At 36.3% G+C, this 18,187-nt stretch overlaps 6 protein-coding genes across 10 annotated transcripts; 3 read left to right on the forward strand and 3 right to left on the reverse strand.

Annotated features, from left to right (window-relative positions):
• LOC110849470 (guanine nucleotide-binding protein-like 1) lies at positions 1–4,384 on the reverse strand. 3 transcript variants are annotated; one of them, XM_035846849.1, is made up of 16 exons: positions 4,335–4,350; positions 4,230–4,260; positions 3,517–3,680; positions 3,343–3,433; positions 3,034–3,244; positions 2,872–2,968; positions 2,747–2,790; positions 2,424–2,651; positions 2,262–2,349; positions 1,962–2,188; positions 1,763–1,888; positions 1,606–1,669; positions 1,267–1,356; positions 1,007–1,147; positions 818–916; positions 1–745 (listed from the first exon to the last, which is right to left on the reverse strand). In XM_035846849.1, the coding sequence occupies exons 3-16, from the start codon at positions 3,674–3,676 to the stop codon at positions 564–566; spliced, it is 1,848 nt and encodes a 615-aa protein (XP_035702742.1). In that variant the 5' UTR covers positions 3,677–3,680; positions 4,230–4,260; positions 4,335–4,350; the 3' UTR covers positions 1–563. The 3 variants fall into 3 exon arrangements, with proteins under 3 accessions (XP_035702742.1, XP_021952575.1, XP_035702743.1); XM_022096883.2 differs by having other exon boundaries at positions 4,230–4,384; XM_035846850.1 differs by lacking the exons at positions 4,230–4,260; positions 4,335–4,350 and adding an exon at positions 3,789–3,958.
• An 88-nt stretch (positions 4,385–4,472) lies between these two features.
• On the reverse strand, positions 4,473–8,204 carry LOC110856820 (polynucleotide 5'-hydroxyl-kinase nol9). The gene is made up of 8 exons (XM_022105382.2): positions 7,733–8,204; positions 7,192–7,650; positions 6,774–7,100; positions 6,041–6,275; positions 5,799–5,935; positions 5,433–5,709; positions 5,248–5,346; positions 4,473–5,173 (listed from the first exon to the last, which is right to left on the reverse strand). The coding sequence occupies exons 1-8, from the start codon at positions 7,917–7,919 to the stop codon at positions 4,693–4,695; spliced, it is 2,202 nt and encodes a 733-aa protein (XP_021961074.1). The 5' UTR covers positions 7,920–8,204; the 3' UTR covers positions 4,473–4,692.
• On the forward strand, positions 8,205–11,342 carry LOC110863332. The gene is made up of 12 exons (XM_022112614.2): positions 8,205–8,401; positions 8,465–8,648; positions 8,718–8,953; positions 9,045–9,187; positions 9,291–9,412; positions 9,505–9,672; positions 9,771–9,881; positions 9,978–10,153; positions 10,274–10,437; positions 10,511–10,761; positions 10,839–10,948; positions 11,066–11,342. The coding sequence occupies exons 1-12, from the start codon at positions 8,336–8,338 to the stop codon at positions 11,213–11,215; spliced, it is 1,881 nt and encodes a 626-aa protein (XP_021968306.1). The 5' UTR covers positions 8,205–8,335; the 3' UTR covers positions 11,216–11,342.
• Positions 11,343–11,854: 512 nt separating this feature from the next.
• Positions 11,855–13,220, forward strand: LOC110848645 (S-crystallin SL11). The gene is made up of 3 exons (XM_022095909.2): positions 11,855–12,325; positions 12,497–12,700; positions 12,783–13,220. Exons 1-3 carry the CDS (start codon positions 12,172–12,174, stop codon positions 13,091–13,093), a joined length of 669 nt encoding a protein of 222 aa, XP_021951601.1. The 5' UTR covers positions 11,855–12,171; the 3' UTR covers positions 13,094–13,220.
• LOC110848621 lies at positions 13,143–15,730 on the reverse strand. Of its 2 annotated transcripts, XM_022095886.2 has the most exons (7): positions 15,389–15,705; positions 14,635–15,297; positions 14,385–14,523; positions 14,167–14,316; positions 13,903–14,089; positions 13,488–13,824; positions 13,143–13,379 (listed from the first exon to the last, which is right to left on the reverse strand). In XM_022095886.2, the coding sequence occupies exons 1-7, from the start codon at positions 15,405–15,407 to the stop codon at positions 13,222–13,224; spliced, it is 1,653 nt and encodes a 550-aa protein (XP_021951578.1). In that variant the 5' UTR covers positions 15,408–15,705; the 3' UTR covers positions 13,143–13,221. The 2 variants fall into 2 exon arrangements, with proteins under 2 accessions (XP_021951578.1, XP_021951571.1); XM_022095879.2 differs by having other exon boundaries at positions 13,143–13,824; positions 15,389–15,730.
• Positions 15,731–15,837: 107 nt separating this feature from the next.
• LOC110848636 (LETM1 domain-containing protein 1) lies at positions 15,838–18,141 on the forward strand. 2 transcript variants are annotated; one of them, XM_035851182.1, is made up of 6 exons: positions 15,838–16,100; positions 16,182–16,390; positions 16,459–16,772; positions 16,853–17,043; positions 17,127–17,209; positions 17,287–17,406. In XM_035851182.1, exons 1-6 carry the CDS (start codon positions 16,009–16,011, stop codon positions 17,370–17,372), a joined length of 975 nt encoding a protein of 324 aa, XP_035707075.1. In that variant the 5' UTR covers positions 15,838–16,008; the 3' UTR covers positions 17,373–17,406. The 2 variants fall into 2 exon arrangements, with proteins under 2 accessions (XP_035707075.1, XP_021951589.1); XM_022095897.2 differs by adding an exon at positions 17,682–18,141 and having other exon boundaries at positions 15,841–16,100; positions 17,127–17,559.
• Positions 18,142–18,187: the final 46 nt, after the last annotated feature.

An 18,187-nucleotide genomic window follows, 5' to 3' on the forward strand; every position in this document is an offset into this window, starting at 1 on the left:
TTTGACTTGTCGATTGTTTATTTTTTTATCTGCATCATTAAATACGTTACCAGTTTATGCATTTATTTTTTCCATGTATTATTGTATCATTACATACAACTGTTTAATAAAAAAATATACCGATTATTTGTAGTTAAGTACAATGCAAGGTTATTTAATTATTTTTGTTTTATACATGCATATATGTGGAGTATACATATGTCTCCAGGATTAGTTGAAATTATTATCACGCTACAATTAACAAAATTAACCAGAATGACCCATGTTTATAAAATCACCGGTAAGTTGCAGAGACTTTGCTTACCGAAGTGTAGAAAGTTTTTAAAAAAATGTTACACATAAACTGTCAGCATGAGAGAAAGAATACCCAAACTTATTTAGAATACCCCGGAAAGTTGCATAATTTACTTGTGCATGGTATTTCTATATACATGACACGTACAATCTTTCTATTATTAGTAACTTAATAATCAATTACATTAGTTCGTCATGAGCTGGTAATCAGGTTTTCAACAAATATTGCAGATAAGTATCTAGGTTGGGAATATACTGAAAATCAGGATCTAATCACTATCATCATCGTCATCCTCCAACTGGCCAAGCATTGCAAACTTATTTTGAATTGTCGGCTTTGCCCTTTCTTTTAAACACAGTTGCTTTCCTTTTCCATCGTGCTCCGAGTCGTTGTCCTCAGCTGGAACAAAACCAGGTGGTAGCTGAACGTCATTGTCTTCATCCACGTCATCTAAAATATACGAATAGTTACATGATTAATTAATAACCTCACTAAATAATTTCAACTTTCAATTAAGCCAACCGGTATCTGACAGATTGAAATCCACCTTCTCCAATGCAGGTCCAGATTTTGCTTGAATTGTCAAAATTTCCTCAATTCTGGGATCATTACTAAATTCCTCTGCAATATATGCAAGTAGCCATGTGGATTATATATAATTAATATTGTTACTTCCATAACCATCGTCAACCAAGCTTGTGAGACACCAACCTTTTCGTGATGTGTACCCCTTTGGCCTCAAACAAATTATAATACGACCATCCAATGCTAAACGTAGAATGTGATTGGCTCCGCGATATGAATCCAATCTGGCCGCTTTTGCAGTATAGTAGCTACGTTTTAAGGCCCATCCTGAAAAATTAATTCATCGATAAAAGCAAATAAATGCTTAGCTTAAGGAAGAATAGCATATATCGGGTTATGAATAGCAAAATGTTTATAGTATATTCGACAAATAATTACAAATATACCATCAGCTATGTCGAAAGCGCTCCAATCGGTTTCATCTTTTCCTTCAGGGTGTTGAATTCCAAGCATCTTTGCCAGATCAATCCGTTGTCCTAGGTAATATTTAATATAATCTATTTTTAGAATGCATTTTATTTGAAAAGAATAGAATCCGAATATTTAATTAAAAGGTTTATAATTTATATAGCAAAAGCAAATCATGATTTCGTGAATCAAAGTTCAATGACTAGATAAAACTATTGGATATTGCTATGTACATGAGCATCATGATCAAAGCAGTAGATTATTTATTTATTGATATATGTAAAACAAACAAACATACTCAAATTCAGGTAACTTACCGAGGTAGTGAACTGTGGAGTACGGTTCTCGCAACTGAGCAATAGGATAGCTCCCACATAACACCTTATCGCATGAGTACATTAAAATCAGTCTAATTCAACGGCAAATTGGACAGATACATGCAGTTAGGTTCATTATAATGCAACGCGCTATTACCTGCAAGGGCTTAGGGACTTTAGACGGGAAAATTAAACCAGGGCAGTCACATAGCCGGACATTTTGTGTAAGGAAAATAGTTTGGAAATGCTTTGTGTGCCCAGGAGTCTTGGACACGCTCACGACCTTCATATTTTCAAACGATTAATAAAGAATGAAATTTATTAAACTTGAGAGAAGGATAAATTAAATCATGTACTTTTTTCCCCATCAAAGCATTGATCAACGAAGATTTCCCAACGTTGGGTTGGCCCACACATCCAATTGTAAGTATACCCGAGTGAAACTGCTTGAATTCGTAGTATCCGGTGTCTTGCTTTTGCAGTGATTCCACATTGTCTATATCAGCGGCTTTGCATTCGTCGCTATTTTCATCTGAAATGTTCATCTCATCAGAGATCTTTTGTTTCCATTTCGTAAGATCAACTGAAATAACATTGATTACTCAGTTGAAATATCAAAACATAAACGTCAGCAGCAGCGGATTCGAAAATACTACCTTGCCCTTTCACAAGCTCTTCACAAACTTTATACACTTCCATTGCACCTTCTGCAGCCATTCGTAGTCTTCCTCTAACTCTTCGGGCCTGAAAAAAATATAAATTAAATTATATACTAACATGAAGAATACAATTATGATAATTGCTATGAAGGATAAGACCTTTTTCATTGTTCCACTAGCCCCTTCAGCCAAGTTCCCGTGTAGATTATAGGCTGGAAAAGAAGTGAAGCAGACGACTTGCAGCCCTTTGTATGTTGTAGTAAAGTAATCTTTCCAAGCCAATACCAATGGGGCTGGACAGAGATCAATTTTATTTAGCACGATTATAATATTCTTTCCTAAAGTCTTGCAAACGTAGTCATACAATCGAGGTGGGAATAGGAGTGGCTACAAACCAAAACATACAAGAACAAATTTACAATTTACTTGTGAAAAATTTACATGCTCATGACAATTCTTCGTTATAATGAGATATTTCTTACTGGAAATCTAATATCTACCACGCAGAGGAGAATGTCAGACATTTCTGTTTCAAAAAAATTGAGACAAATTAATCCAAAATGGTAGTGGTTTAGAGGTGATGATGTAAATGTAATATTTTTAATACCCAAGACACGCCAAAATTGTCTCCAGGTCTCCAAATTCATCTCAAAATAGCTTAGGTCACTTCTTTCATACTTTTGATCAATTTTCCTTAAATACTCCTGTCAAATTTTTATATGTATATTCGTACACATAATACTTATGTATATGCATAATATACACCCACCTGGAAATATCTAGCTTCATTTTTCTCCAACTGATCTGGACTGAGTGCATAATTCCATTCAGGTCTGACTGGAAAGTCTAGTTCCGACGTATAAAAATCATCAGATGCACACTCGAGATATTCTTCGTCGATCGGATGCATGGGTTTTCTCGCATCATTTTTTAAACGTTGCACTTCTTCTTTAGTTTCTGCCCGGAACATGAGTGCATACCTTAAATTGAAATATTTGTTTCATATGCCATTTCGAGTTAACTGCTGTATGTGAACAGTACACATTTTGTATAATCAGTTTGGTAATTAGTTAGATACCTTCCAGGGTTCATCCTGGAGGGGGCAGGTCTGTTCTCAAAGAATTTGGATGATTCAAGACCATCTTCACTAGTGATACCGTGTGCAGGGCCTGTTATGAAGTTCCATTTGTGTACATCCACATTGGGCATTTCGTAGTACAATTTAGGCAATGTATTATTTTTAATTAGGTACGTTTTACGATGGTCGATGATGTTTCACCCCTGTCGTCGTCCTCACCCAGCTCGGCCCGATGATGTTGCGGGTGGTGGAGACCGGCCTGTTTCTTGGATTGAAGCTGTGCCTTCTTCTGCTTCCCACTGAAGGGCTTCTTCCGTCCCCCTCCTCCCGGCATCTCTCTGTAAAAGTAGGTAACAAAAGGGGTGTTTACTTATCAATTCACTTCGAATGCATTGCCAACATCATTGCCATTAAGTATTCAGACTTTCAGATATCTTTGTGACTACCGGTGGTATGGTAGTCTACCACTATCTTCAAAATAGCAAGTAGTCCGCAAACAATCGGACTCCTATCACAAAAAAGAACCAAGAAAAACTTGATGCTATTACAATTATTTCAAACATTGTTAAAAATTGATATTGATGGTGCTTTGATTAAATTTCCTGCAAGACCTAGAGGCTACTGCTGGGAAAATGACATTAAAATAATGTTTGGCTAGAAAATGTGGTACATCAACCAGATCACAGATTCTAAATGTTCATTGTTTATTTTATCTGAATTTTATAGCCGTTTTCCTTGCCTGTGAGTGAATTACAGCAAGTTTTAGAATTTTGTTAAGGTTTATTTGCATTGCAATGAAATGATCTTTGATTTCTACTCATTATAGGAAAGTAAATAAACAATCTGAACTTCAGATTCTGAGAAGAATCGAGTAAGAAGCGACGTACCTCTTCTAATGCGAGTTCCTTTTAAGAATTTCTAAAATAAGAATTTGAATATTTTGAATAGTGCATAAATGAACTAAATATACTATAAAAAAAGTATAAAAGTACTCAAGTCGTGCTGTTTACATGTGCGCAGCCAATTCACAACCGCCTGTGCAAATACAAACTCTCTCATGATCGAGAATCCTGCCAAGAATCGTCTCATTACTGATATTATGATGCAGAAAGACGGCTTGCATTTCACCCTTTTTGCATAAGTTCTATTTAATTATGTTTTTATTGTACATTTACAAAGATTTTACAACTGCATTAATTAGGGTTAAAGTCAGTTAGTGAAATGTAAGGTGCAATTTAACTGTTTTTTTTTTAAACAAATGTACTCTATTTCTAAACAAAATAGCTATTGACCCTTACTTCCAAGTCCCATCAACTCATGAATAACTGAATAAGTGACGAAAACTATTTTTTAGTCTGCGTAGACTGTGTGGATAGACTTTTTCCCTGGTACATACGACTTCTTGCCACAGACGCTTAACCGAGAAAACTGTCCGGAGATGTAGGCATGGTGAATATTGTTGTTAGTCTTTGAGCCTAGTACAAGAGATACTGGGAGTCCAACTTCTCCGGCACAAATGATAAGGCCAACTTGATCCAGTAACTCCTTCGATACTGGAGTTATAATCATTAGTTCATTGGCTGCCTTATCAACAGCGCGACAGAGACCGTATCCGAGGAAATCGTTAATATTATTCCTTGAACAACTGGAGATGAAGGATTTTGATGTAGTTGGCTGCTCCTGCTCGACTTCAATTAATGAATGACTTGAAGTTTCTAGTTCCGATGGTAACTTGCACAAAGCAACCAGATTTCCAATTAGAGTATGAAGAATACCGTTCCAGTCCAAGCTAGAGTTCATGCATCCAATTGTCATGGTTTCAAGTCTTACTCTGAAACACGTTTTTTAGAAACAAAATGATGCTCTATGTGCATACATGTATGTGTGTACAAACGTTGAGCTTACCGGTATGGAATGACAGCAAGAACATTTTGTTTATATCCAATTTGTTCAGAAAAGTAGGAAATCAACATATTCTCGCGTAAAGATTTTGGACTCGTTCCACTGCAAAAAAATTATTATAGATTCTATAAATGTTGCAAAGATTCAGAGAATAGTGATCGCGACTGATAAATTATTATTTTGCATACCCTGGAGTTTTTTGAGAACTTTTGCCTTTATCTTGATGTTGACTGGTATTCCCACTTACAGAATTAAATTGTATAAAGTTGTACTGTAATTTCTCATGAAATGATTGACTCAACGATTGGTTGTTCAATAAAAAATGTGGAATGGTGTAGGTAGAAACATTGTCTGGGTTTAAGGCAAACGGAAATGAACATTTTGGGTTATTAGAAATCTTAAGTTGAACAAGGGTAGAAGGGCCAAATATTTTAATGATGGTAATAGCAAGTGGAACTCCTAGACCTGTGAACCATATCATATTAAAGGTGAACTAATTGGTCATATTGTATCTGATTAGTATATAATCCGATTATTATAAATATAAAATTTACCGGAGGAAAATCCCATCGTGTTAATAATGCAAGGAACGTTGGAATAATTTTCTCCTACGAAACGAGCCAGCTCGTTCACAGCATGAATATACAAAGCAGGATAATCAGCCACATTCACTCCACCGAGAAATACTGCCCTTAAAAAATAAAACACAATATATAAAATAAATAGATTCATGTAGACAATCACAATTCTCACTCAATTGTAGCTAAAATCATAATGGATACTCTTGATAACGTACTTTTCGGGTTGTCTCAAGTGGGAAAAATTTGGCCCCAGCAATGGTGTCGACACCAAATGTACAGAAATAACTCCAGGCGGCGTAAACTCTGTTTGTCCTGGATCCAGATCAATGTACAAAATTTGTCCTCCACTCTTTTGAGATAGGTATTTATTGATCAACCATCTGCAAAATGTAGATTTTCCAACGCCTTTTCCGCCAAAGACACTTATCTTCTCATGAATCCTAAAGTCACCTAATTAAATTCAACCATAAAATTATAAAAATAACTTTTTTAGGCGTTTTAAGCTGGCCTTGACTTCAAAGATGGACATGATCAGTCCAGTGGTTGACCAGTGTGGTTCTTTCAAGCCAAATTTCATAAATTATCCACTCGTGAAAGACTCACACTGATGTTTCAAAATTGTACAGATTTAGTGGTAAGATGGATATTACATATACATAAATATATATAAAATATGTAGTCCCAAGCCCATCCGTGATTAGAGAGCATCAGGATTCAGGGACACACCATGGATCTTATACTTTGTAGACAGGGTTTTGAAGGTAAAATTTATATTTATCTTGATTAACAAAAACTTTTAACCAGCAGAATCATCAAAATTCCCATACATTAAAATTTCAATTAATCTGATTTTTTGGAAATCGACTTAACCCTGTCTACAAAAACTATAGTGGAAAATAAAGTATAGGAACCCTGCGTTAAACAAATTCAATTATCTATTAGGCTAACCTGCATTTTCAATATCATTTATTATCTTCTCAAAGAAAGATTCCCACGCTAGATCGGTTACAAAAAGACGATTTTTCTCCAGCAATTTGTCAGGGATAAGCTGAAATCCAAACTTGTCCAGAAATTGTTTCATTTTTGGTAACTTCATTGTGCTTCCAGTATCAACGTGTTCAACATCAGTTAAACGAGAATGGCGTCTGATATTTGTGTTAATTTCAGGCCCAATAAGTTGATCACCATTTTCTGCCGTGTTTCTAAACCCCGATGTCCATTCATTTTCAAAACCAGACAGAATGACGGCAGCAACCCCATGAGGTAAACCAAGATCTAGATGATGTAAAGCAATACAATTAGAGTCATGATTGACTGATATCAATTTGTCTCAACGTCGACCGACGATTTTTAAAAAATGCCTCACCTGCCAAGTCATCCAAATTATCTTCGTCTTGTCCACAGCATTTTCCTTCAATGTACAACAGACTGGAATGACCCTTAGGGCTATATGCTTTTCTCACCGTTCTAGACTTGTCGTTATCATCGTTCATTGATCCAATCAAAGAATTATTTGCGGTTGACTCCAAAGTGTATCCCATTACTTCAACCTTGCCTTTAACGACATGTAGTTTTAATCTTCCAGAGAAATATACTCTCTTTCCCACTTCCAACAAGAGTAGAACAGAGCCCTCATCATGACGACGGTACCAAATTCCGTCCACAAAAGGAACGTAGTCCAAAATTCCACCTTCATCAACATTTTCAGCCTCTCCTCCTCCAGTCTCAGCACATTCAATACCATCCAGCATCACAGACTCTTCAGTCTCATCCTCCTGAGTTGATTGAGAAAATGACATGGAAGTAGCAGCGAGGAGATTGTTACCTACAAAATGAAAAATAATATAATCGTGATGTTAATGATCTTATAGCTCTTGTTACTTTCAACTTTATAGCTGTGAACTAACTTTTATTGCGTCGCCTCTTCTTTCGCCGCAGTGGGAGTGGTGGCGTGGATACCGTTTCTTCAACAGAGTTCTCCCCCTGGTCTCGACGCCTTTTGGGTTTCTTGCTCTTCTTGCCAATAACTATCGTTTCCACCTCCTCGTCTGAAATTTCAATCACTTGTAGCTTGCTCGCATGGCTGGATGACATTATTATTATTTATTTTAACGATCCGCTAATGAAAACTGAATTGATTGTTTATAAAATTTGTAATAATTAATGCTGGAGTATTATTAATGACTGAACCATGAGAAACAGTTTAGTATAACAATCGCTTGGGTTGGACACTTGCTTTATTTGAATTTTGAATTTAGTCTTCTCAAGGACGAACGATTTTTACTATGAACCAAAACGTCACTTTTATTATTTTACGAAATCCCACATGTTGCACGTGCATGGATATTGCCGGGCAGAAAAAACAGCTCGAAGTTCCCTTCTCTTCTTGGTTTTTTGAATGTTTGGAATCGGCGAATCCACAAAAACACTGTCAATGTACACAAAAGTGCTTCAAATTTAGATTTAATACTTAGTAGCCTTTAGAAGCTCCCATTTCGTGCCAGCATGCGATGGGGGTAAATTTGTCCACACCTAATTTCAATCCGAGAGATGACCAGCTACTCTTACCAAATGAGGTTAGTTATAGTTTAAGTTTTTATTCCTGGTTTTTTGGGATTTAATTTCATCATATTTTCTAGATTTTGTACAATATCGCATCCAATTTGAGTCCTCGTGATGTTTTTTGGGCGCAACGCGTGTGTCGTTCGTGGTTTTTGTTTGGTTTGACGGATTCTGAACGATTTCTAGGGGACGCATTTGGCATAAACTGTCAAGGTTCAGAAGACAGGTTGCACCAGTTAGCTCTTCATTATCAGCGAAATGGTACCAGTTCATAAATAATAAACACGAATGAATTGATTGCATTTAAATTTGTCCCATCTGCCGTTTCAGAACAAGAAGCACAAGGCATAAATGCGGAGGACGAGACGCACAATTATCCTCTCCCATTACGGACTGCTGCCTTCTTTCTAGAAAATTTAGAGCTAACACGAAACCCCCTTTCCCTTAAGTTCTGGTCCTTGTTCTCAGATACGATAACGCGACTCGAGTTTACTGACTGTGCTGTTCTTCCAAGAATTTGTGTCGATGTAAAGGACAACGATGGAAATGTTGTTAATGTTGACACTGTATGAAACACACCAAATGGCCCAGTTATTTCGTGTTTTATTGATGATATACTAATAATCGTCATATCTTTGTGTAATCATTCTCAACTAGAATTTTAGCTTGGGCTGCCCTAATCTGAAAAAGTTGGCGTTACGGAATATGGACAAGAGTTTTATGATGGGCGCTCAATTTATCCAATTTCATCAGATTCTGCATCTTTCGAATCTTGTCAGTTTGGATGTCTCTTGTAACAAGTAAATTCGAAATACCAAGATTTCACGAGCGAAACAAATATGGCGTTAATACGTTGTGTATGTAATTCATGGTTATTATTTTTGTATGCTTTGATTAATTCAGGAACATCACGGACAAAATATTATTAAACCTACTTTTGAAGACTGAAAAACTCGAGAGCCTCAATTTAATGGGATGCCCTTTGGTTCTCGCAAGAGCTGTACACAATAGATTCTACCCTCAAGGTATTTATGTACTGAATATTGCTGTATATGACAAAGAGTATTTTGATGGGTTGGCAAATTATGTTTATGTATTCATATCATGTGTCCTTCAGCCTTGAACTCTGAAGAATCTGGGCCTGTGGAATTTAGTGATCACATTTTTTCGTTCGAGACCATTGTGAAACACTTTCTGACCCGACCAAAAGGGGCACACATGAACGAGCTCATTTTAAAAGCTACTCCTCTTACGTCATACACCTTAGAATTAATTCGAGACCCTGGTATGTGATTAAACTCGTGTCGGACAACCATATTTCTTCAGAATTTTCTTAATCTATTTTATCTTATGAATGTATGTCATGTATTGTAACGTATGTAGCCATTTTTACCTGGGAGTCATTGGACTTGTCCTACTGCAGAGAACTAAAGAAGGATGCTATACATTCAGTGCTATCGGCTCATTCTCAGTCTCTCAAGAAGCTAAGTCTGAGTACGAGGAATTAATTAATTAGTCGTTTATTTATTGGAAAAATGTCATACTTTGGTTATAATAGTAGTTTTTTCTTCCTTTCTATGTATACTTCAGAATCTGATGGCCGTGGCTTAATGGTATTGGACGTTTTGAAAGAAATTTCTCTTCCAAACTTGGAGTCTTTGTCTATCAGAAACGGCAAGTTTGATCGGGGTGCTGTTTCTGTCTTTGAAACTATGCCAAAGCTGAGAAAACTAAGTTGTGCCAACCCTTTTCGTTCCCCTGTCGTGGTAATATATTACAAGTTGTTATATTGATAATTGATTTATAAGATTTTGGCGTTTGTATTAATGGAAAGCATATTGAAGTTTATAATGAGTCTATGTATTATGAAAATCGCCGAACCACAGGTTGGTAGCTTGATGCAGATTCAACAACAAGTATTTTCCAAGCTAAAAAATATTACGCACTTAAGCCTCGCTCACTCTAACGAATTCGTCAACAATGGGTTACTGCAAGTTATAATTCTCAACATGAAACAAATTAAAAAATTGCATCTGCCTGGATGTGAAAGGTATTCATCTAAGAATATGATATTATTTCACAAGGTGTTGAACATTTGTGTTAACTATTAACAATTATTATAGCTTGAGTGATTTTGGCTTGACTGGAATAGTGTCACAGCCCGAAGAACGAAACTTGGAGGAAGGGGATCCTAACATTAGACTTCCATTGTGGCTTCTGAGTCCTGGTGGTGGTGGTTCAGGCCCAAAGAGAACTGTCGAGTTGGAATCAGAGTTTGATAGTTTAATTGATGAAGGTCGCTATCCAAAAGAATTGGGTCCAGGTCTATATAATAGTCGGAGAAATTCAACCGGGTGCCTATCTGACTTGAAGTGTATGAGTATTTGTCATTTAATTTGTCATTTACTTTACTGTGACTTACATATTTATTTATTTCCTCTCCTTGGATAGACCTCGAGGAATTAGACTTGAGCTCGTGTGGCAACTTATCTTCAGCAACGTGGCATTTCGCCCTTAGACTTCCATATTTGTACCGTTTAAACCTATCCCATTGCTCAAAAGTAATATAGTTAATTAGTTTGTCTGATACAAAATTGCTCTTTTAGTATTCTTTGAATACTACTAATGCTGTACATTTAAATACATGTATATTTATATATTGCTATTTTTCATTTCAGTTGTCGCTGAACAGCTTGGGTGTCATTTGTAAACACTGTCCCAATCTTGAGTATGTGATGCTTGTCCGGACTCACCCTCTAGTAAATATCAGACCTTTCGTGCATTTTGTGAACTCATCCTTGAACCGTCTTCGGGAATTTACTGTATAATCAATCAAGTTTTTGTAATCAATTACACATTTGATCCTCGGCAGCATTGTCAGTATTATGCGATATGTATGTATGACATATAATAATGCAATTTCTAAGTCAATAAAAATATTTCTGCATGTTTAAATGTTCTGGTGGTGTAGGTACTGTTGGTAAATTTTATTAACGTACTTAGGATTAGGTATCAACTCATCGCTATAGGGCACAACAAAAAATGAGTAATGCGGGTTTTTGAAACCTAAATATAAAATCCAATGAGATCATTTATAGTCGTCCATGACTTATATACATGATCTATGCAGTCATGTTGTGATGTCATTAAAAAAGTTTTACAAGATTATCATACATATATATATTGTTCTTCAACTGACAGTGACGAACTAAACAGTCACACAATGCCTGATTTCTTTGCAACAAAAAAATTCTTAGTCAGTAACAATGACGAATTTTTTGTGAGATGATTAGATCACCTTAATCGCTTTTACAACAAAAAGCATAAGTTCTTTGTCATGTAATATACGAGCCCAACAATTGAGAAATACGAAATGGCTCAAATTTCATGCCTATTGATCACGATGTCATGATGACATTGTCATCACATTCATTAAATATATACATACTAATATTAACAGGCGACACTTATTGTCCGAGTCCAGTCTTGCGAATAAAAGTTTTATTCCAAGAACGCAATTCTTATTAAAGGCTCACGTTGATTTTTCCATAACATGATACATATTACAACGCAAGTTGTATTTCACAGGATAAATTTCGTGGTTATTGGTTTCCTGTCGCATGTACATACTTGAGAAAATCATCCGCATCGTGAACATCGTGGTGCCTACAGTGGCATGCAATAGCATATGCAAAAGGAATTGTTGAGTGTTACTTTATATAAATACGTTCTACATATACAGTGCTTTATTAAGGAATAGCCTTTAACGAGCGGATAGCAAAATATGGAGCAAATAAGGATTATTTCTGAAAAGTACAAACTGACATATTTCAATATCCGGGGAAGAGCAGAGCAAATTCGCCTCATGTTTGCTGTAGCTCAGGTCCCATTTCAAGACCTGCGAATAGACGCGACTGAGTGGCCAAGTTTTAAATCAAGTGAGAAATTCTATTGAACTACAACAAAGATTGTTGAAGAAACGACTATATAATTTTGTAAAATTGATATCTCACTCAACTCATGAGCCATAATAAAAATAATCATATTTACATATATTTAAGTCGTAGACATACATATGCATAGCATAATGTACGAATAAATATTAATAGGCACTTCGTGGGGTCAACTTCCCATGTTGGAAGTTATCATGGAAGAAGAAGACGGGAATCATTCGGATCCATCTAACATCAAGATTACGCAGACTATGGCAATCATCCGATTTTTGGCCAAGAAATTTGGATTTTACAGCAATGACCACTATCAAGCTGCACATATTGACGAGGTGGGTTACGTCGTTGGGGAGTTATTGGATGGTTAGTTTTGAATAATATATATGTATGTGTATAAGCGTCTTGTTCTACGTACATAGAAATGCACTTTGCATGCATATTTCAGAGTGGTATAAATACGAGTTTGAGTCCAGTGACGACCAAAAGAAAGCTGTCCAGAAGGAAGCTTTAGTGACCACACATTTTCCAAACTATTTTGAGAAACTTTCGAGGTGCCACTTGAAATATGGAGGTCCTTATCTGCTTGGAGAGAAACTAACCTTTCCGGATGTGATGCTTGCCCAACTTCTGGGCAGTGTGGAGGAGGAATTCGACGGTGGAGACGGTGTCATCGACCAATACCCAGTTATGCGAACTCTAAAGGACGCTATTTGGACTATTCCGTCCGTTAAGACATATGCAGGACAACGCCTTTAAAAGTGATTATCTTGGGAACTTGATAATTAATTTAAGAGTTTTTGATGGGTTTCTTTAAGGATAAAATTGGGTGCCGCTCGGCTTTATTAAAAAATTGCATCTTTACATAATAAATAAATAAATATGATTTAGCTAAATTTAAAAAATGTCGGCATCATAATATTAGGTTTAGCCGAGGGTATATTGCCCGTATCAGCACTGTGACTAGTAGTTGGCTTCTCTTTGAACTTGGTGATTCTCTCCAGAAGTTTTTGTCTCCGATTATCACCACTACTAGTGGTACAACCTGCAACACCAGTATTAACATTATAGGCACCTATACGTGTTGAAATGTTACCATTTCCTTGTACAGCACTGGCAAATAATTTATCATTGACATGTTCACCAATCTTACTAAGTTTACACTTTCTAAATTCGCTATCACTGCCATTAGACATAATTCCTTTTGCCGTATCACATTGCATTTTATCATCATCCATATTCTCAGCATCCGAGTCCGAAGAAGAAGCAAGAAAGTACAACGCATCCTTGTCGTTTAATTCCTTTCTGGGTCTCCTGGGAATAATGGAGATGATTGGTTGCGAAGCCGGAGAGTTATCAAAATATCGTGACGAAATAGCAGGGTCGATTGCATCCTCGATGATGGCTTTCTTCTCCTCTCGTTTATGGTAGGGTTTGCACCTCAAATTTGACAACTCTGCTGGAACCGTCGACATATTTTTCATTGGAATCTGATTTTTAAAAAAATTCAATCTCACATGAAGTACTATCTCGAAATAAATTAATATCTTAATTTAAATATATTTTACGGTGGGGGAAATACGCTTCTTTTTTATCGGGGAAACACGTTTGCCACTAGATTGAATGTGTCGAAATGAACAATTTTCCTTCACACAAACTCCATCATTGAAAAACTGACAAGTGGGGATTTTTCCAACCATCACATTGTGAGATAATGAACATCCGACTTTTGTACAAGATCCTGTACCCAGGAACCTGGTAAAATTACAATCGATTCAGCTTAACTACAAGACACTATGTACTTTGTATTTCGGTCGCTGTGTGGTACAAACCTTGAACAAATTAGAACTTGTCGGAGATCGTGAATGAAGGAACATTCCGTTCCTCTTCTGCATGTTCCAAACTTGTTGAAAAATATGCAAAACGTATTCTTTTTCCTTTTAGATTTATTGAGTAGCTTTTTCGACCTTTGAATCACCCTCCTGAAATGAAAATGGACTCTCGATCAAACTCAAGAAAATATTTTTAGAAACTAATTTTGAAATATTACGTGGCACGACGAACACTTTGAGATAGCTTCCTGGGGCTGCCACTCTGAATCGAGAAACTCGTATTTCGACTGGGCGTGCTGCTACATTTCTTTTTATCTTTTATAAATTCTTTAGACTTGAAATATGAACCCTCCCCTCCTAAAATATTTAATTGTAACAAATACAAATATATATTCTTAACTTTTGGTAAAATAAAATTCAGTCCATGTCTCATAAAGCATGGATTATTTATTTGCGTGGGTTTCTCACCTCCAATTAATAATGGAATTGCAGCAGATAATCGTCTAGATCTTGGTGAATTTGATGAGATTGATGACTTTCGTATCCTTCTCAGCGAGTACTTTCTCACACTAAAATTCTGTTTTGACGGACGTTTCCTTGTCATGCTACCATTTTTATGGAAACGGGCAACTGCAGACGACTTTGACCTGAACCAAGGAGAATTTGTAGCTTTTTTGAACTTAACTTCCATGCGATGAGCCTGATTGCTGTTGAGACGGACAATCGGTTTTAAAGGACCAGAAGTGGACCCCTCCATTCCAAAATGCGACATGTCTGGGATTCTAATGACGGGGTCGACATTTGTAGAGGAGCAAACTTTGGAGTCAATGATAGGCGTTCCTGCTCTAATTGGCAATGGTGCGGCTGTACGAACCCATTTCTTGGAGGAGGTTGTTGTCGAAAGTGGTGTATAAATCTTCGGAAATATCGAATTTTGTCGGGATTGCATCTTCAACGACGGTCTTATGCTAGTAATAGAGGACAAGGACGGCAATTGTGATTGTGGCCTTCTAAAGTGCTTAATTGTCGACCCCTGTGCAAACGACGGAGGATAATAGTATCCTTTGCTGGTAATTGGACGAAGTGAAAGAGCTGAGGCTGGACATTTCGAAGACGTTGGTGATGATAAACCTGTAACCATAAGTAACAATTTGAAAACTTGGCATTATATATTTGTGATTTGTCAGACAAATTTTGTCTAACAGAGTGCAAAATCCATTACCATTCTTTATATTGCTCATGTTAAAAAATATCTTCAAATTTTGAGTAAATCCAGTTGGAATATTTTGAAACTTGCCGTTATCGTATATTCGTTTCGTATATTATGTTCAAGCTCAATGCTCTTCTCGATTATTTCTAAAATTTCTATATTCTTATTATTCTATCTAGGTTTAGGCGTCTAATACTCGAACTCGATATAGTATTCGTAGTTGTTTTTTTTTAAATTTTTAGTTGACATAAATGGAATTAATAGTGCGCTGCTTAAAATGATGAAATATTGCGTAGATTGATTAAAAATAAAATACATTAATATATTTATTGATCTCAAGTTGAGATTCTCAACTCTCTTCACTCTTTCAGCCTTGATTACAATACTTGTGAGTAACATACTGCGTGTGAGTCGAACGGAGACGAATATCGCATTTCCCCACTGTCTGCCAAACAAACACTTTTCGGCAAAGGAGCTAACATTTCAAAGTTTGGATTAGTTTGATTAACCTCTAATCTAATCTCTGAAGTTCTATTAGGAGTAGAATTATGGTTTGACCTTTTGAAGTACTAGGATGATCATCTAGTACTTAATTGAAATATCGCAAAACGTGAGTCTAACACACGACGGTCATGTCTAATCTTGTCCGACATGGGGTAACCGCCTCACGACAAAGGCAACAACAAGTTTTACTTTTTACAACTTTACTTCAAAATAAAAGATGGTAAGTGGTCTCATCTCACATTAGAGTTTAATGTTTTATATAAATTTCCTGGTTTTTTAAATGTCTGACGTGTTTATGTAGGTTGTCCTCGTCATCCTCGTGGTTTAGCGTTGGAGGAACCCAAGTCCAAATTCTGACCCGGATGGATCAAATCATGTTTTCTAAAAATTGCATATCTCGTCATAATAATACTAGTCTAGTAATTTCCTGTAGTAATTTTCACACGTCTAGTCACCTAGCAGACAATCGAGTCCGTGATAAGTTCGAGACGGTCTCTAACATTAATAAGGGTACGTTAGGTTTTACTATTCACAATTAAGTATACTAAATGAATTATTATTGTTTTTGTGCTACACAGAAAAAAGATCGACTACTATCCAAATTCAACGGGTAGCTGTGACATCCAGTGATATTTTACCATCGATACCTTCAACGACCCCACCAGGGTCCAGCCAAAATAGAGAATCACCTGTAACTCATCTGTCGGATATTAGTTCATCTCAATCACAAAAATCGACGCCAACAGCCCCTCATACCCCACCGCGACCAATCAAACCAAAAAAAGTTACCAAATTCTTCCTTTTCAAGTTCTTTGAATTTGTCAAAAAATTTCCCGAGAAAAAATTTCCAGGTGCCATGAATGTATACAGGGTTTTTACGATTGGAGTCAAGGTACACATTATTAGAGTTATTACTAATTCACGCAAATATATTTTATAGTATGAAGTCATGAACTATTATTTATTACATAGGAATTTGCTAAAGAACTTGCCGATTATGTTCGAATATCTGGCAAGGTAATCATGTCATCAAATGGGATTCGCAATCTCAATAGCACCGAATTAGATATTTACTACAGAATGCCAAAAGAAGTGACGAGAGTTGCTCCAACCCTTATAATCTCTGCTTTGCCCTTCATGAATTATATCATGTTTCCTATTGCGTAAGTAGTTCTTGAGTTGTAAGTTTGTATGTTGAACATTGTATTATTTTAATTAAAACATGTGTCTTATCTCTCTAATATAGTTATTATTTTCCGAAAAGACTGCTATCATCACATTTTTGGTCTCTTCAACAAAAATCTCAGTTCGCCATCGATCTCCATCAAAGTAAACTATTTAATTATCGTCCAGTCTTTCGCTCTCTTCAAGCCAACATCGAGCTGATAAGAGATAAATCTATGAAGGAAAAGTGTCGGCAAGTTTTAGACAAGTTGGGCTCTGGGAGTCACCCGTCGCCTCGCGAAATTATGGAGATCAAGCCCTTATTTGAATCTGATCCATTCAGCCTGCAAGCCATATACGGTCCACACGTGAAAGGACTCTGTCGAATGCACGGAATTCACACTCTCTACCTAAGCAGAAGAAGATTATATGACAAGGCGGAAATGCTCCATGTCATGGATGGCGTCATGATTCGGGATGGCATTTTTAATTTGAAGATTGAAGACTTAAAATCTGTAAAAATTATTCTACTTTATTATTTATTTTTCCATTGTTTGATATTACTCATTCAATCATATATCAATGGCACAATGTATTCGAGTAAAGCTAATTTCTCCCTTTTTGCATTTATATATAGGCCTGCTTTCTGCGTGGTTTAAATGCGTCAAACACATCGCATGAAGACATGATGGAGTATCTTCAACAATGGTCAAGCATTTCCACGTCGATCTTCCCCCATTCCTACTCACTCCTCCTCCATCTTCCCATCCTCCTGGCATATAACAATCCAAATAACTGGGCACTACTTGTTAAATAATTTTTATGTTTTATGTTTATTATATTGATATTAATTCCAGTATTATTGATCCCTGTTCTAGGGCCTGCTGGTTTTTTGTTGAGTATTAAGTTTTCGTTCAGGATGGAATACTTCATTCAGGACTGAATGAAGCTCTTATGTCACCTAAAATAAATTAGACCTGTCTGTCGCATGTAAATCATTCATAGTCGTATTCATTTGAAATATGAAACAATCATGTGATTTATACCGTCGATACATAGATAGATTAATAAATAAAACGAAGAAAGATGTACTTTTATTTCTGTGGGAGGTTACTTATGTTTTATCCTGCCAATTATTAAAGA

Source organism: Folsomia candida, unplaced genomic scaffold (genome assembly GCF_002217175.1).
Source record: "Folsomia candida strain VU population unplaced genomic scaffold, ASM221717v1 Fcan01_Sc001, whole genome shotgun sequence".
In the NCBI taxonomy this organism is placed as follows: domain Eukaryota; kingdom Metazoa; phylum Arthropoda; class Collembola; order Entomobryomorpha; family Isotomidae; genus Folsomia; species Folsomia candida.

Excerpts from the sequence above, each read along its gene's own strand:
- LOC110848636 (XM_022095897.2), top strand. The coding sequence starts at position 16,009 with ATGTCTAATCTTGTCCGACATGGGGTAACCGCCTCACGACAAAGGCAA. Across the intron at positions 16,773-16,852 it reads TTTTTACGATTGGAGTCAAG|GAATTTGCTAAAGAACTTGC; the intron begins GTACACATTATT and ends TTTATTACATAG. Across the intron at positions 17,560-17,681 it reads AGATTGAAGACTTAAAATCT|GCCTGCTTTCTGCGTGGTTT; the intron begins GTAAAAATTATT and ends ATTTATATATAG.
- LOC110863332 (XM_022112614.2), top strand. The coding sequence starts at position 8,336 with ATGGGGGTAAATTTGTCCACACCTAATTTCAATCCGAGAGATGACCAG. Across the intron at positions 8,649-8,717 it reads TCTTCATTATCAGCGAAATG|AACAAGAAGCACAAGGCATA; the intron begins GTACCAGTTCAT and ends CTGCCGTTTCAG. Across the intron at positions 9,882-9,977 it reads TCTCAAGAAGCTAAGTCTGA|AATCTGATGGCCGTGGCTTA; the intron begins GTACGAGGAATT and ends TGTATACTTCAG.
- LOC110848621 (XM_022095879.2), bottom strand. Across the intron at positions 14,524-14,634 it reads AATTCCATTATTAATTGGAG|GAGGGGAGGGTTCATATTTC; the intron begins GTGAGAAACCCA and ends TAAATATTTTAG. Across the intron at positions 13,825-13,902 it reads AGAAGCGTATTTCCCCCACC|ATTCCAATGAAAAATATGTC; the intron begins GTAAAATATATT and ends TTTAAAAATCAG.
- LOC110848645 (XM_022095909.2), top strand. The coding sequence starts at position 12,172 with ATGGAGCAAATAAGGATTATTTCTGAAAAGTACAAACTGACATATTTC. Across the intron at positions 12,326-12,496 it reads GTGGCCAAGTTTTAAATCAA|GCACTTCGTGGGGTCAACTT; the intron begins GTGAGAAATTCT and ends AAATATTAATAG. Across the intron at positions 12,701-12,782 it reads CGTTGGGGAGTTATTGGATG|AGTGGTATAAATACGAGTTT; the intron begins GTTAGTTTTGAA and ends TGCATATTTCAG.
- LOC110849470 (XM_022096883.2), bottom strand. The coding sequence starts at position 3,676 with ATGCCGGGAGGAGGGGGACGGAAGAAGCCCTTCAGTGGGAAGCAGAAG. Across the intron at positions 1,357-1,605 it reads CTCCACAGTTCACTACCTCG|GACAACGGATTGATCTGGCA; the intron begins GTAAGTTACCTG and ends AATATTACCTAG. Across the intron at positions 917-1,006 it reads GGGGTACACATCACGAAAAG|AGGAATTTAGTAATGATCCC; the intron begins GTTGGTGTCTCA and ends CATATATTGCAG.
- LOC110856820 (XM_022105382.2), bottom strand. The coding sequence starts at position 7,919 with ATGTCATCCAGCCATGCGAGCAAGCTACAAGTGATTGAAATTTCAGAC. Across the intron at positions 6,276-6,773 it reads AAATGATATTGAAAATGCAG|GTGACTTTAGGATTCATGAG; the intron begins GTTAGCCTAATA and ends GAATTTAATTAG. Across the intron at positions 5,174-5,247 it reads CTTGCTGTCATTCCATACCG|AGTAAGACTTGAAACCATGA; the intron begins GTAAGCTCAACG and ends AACGTGTTTCAG.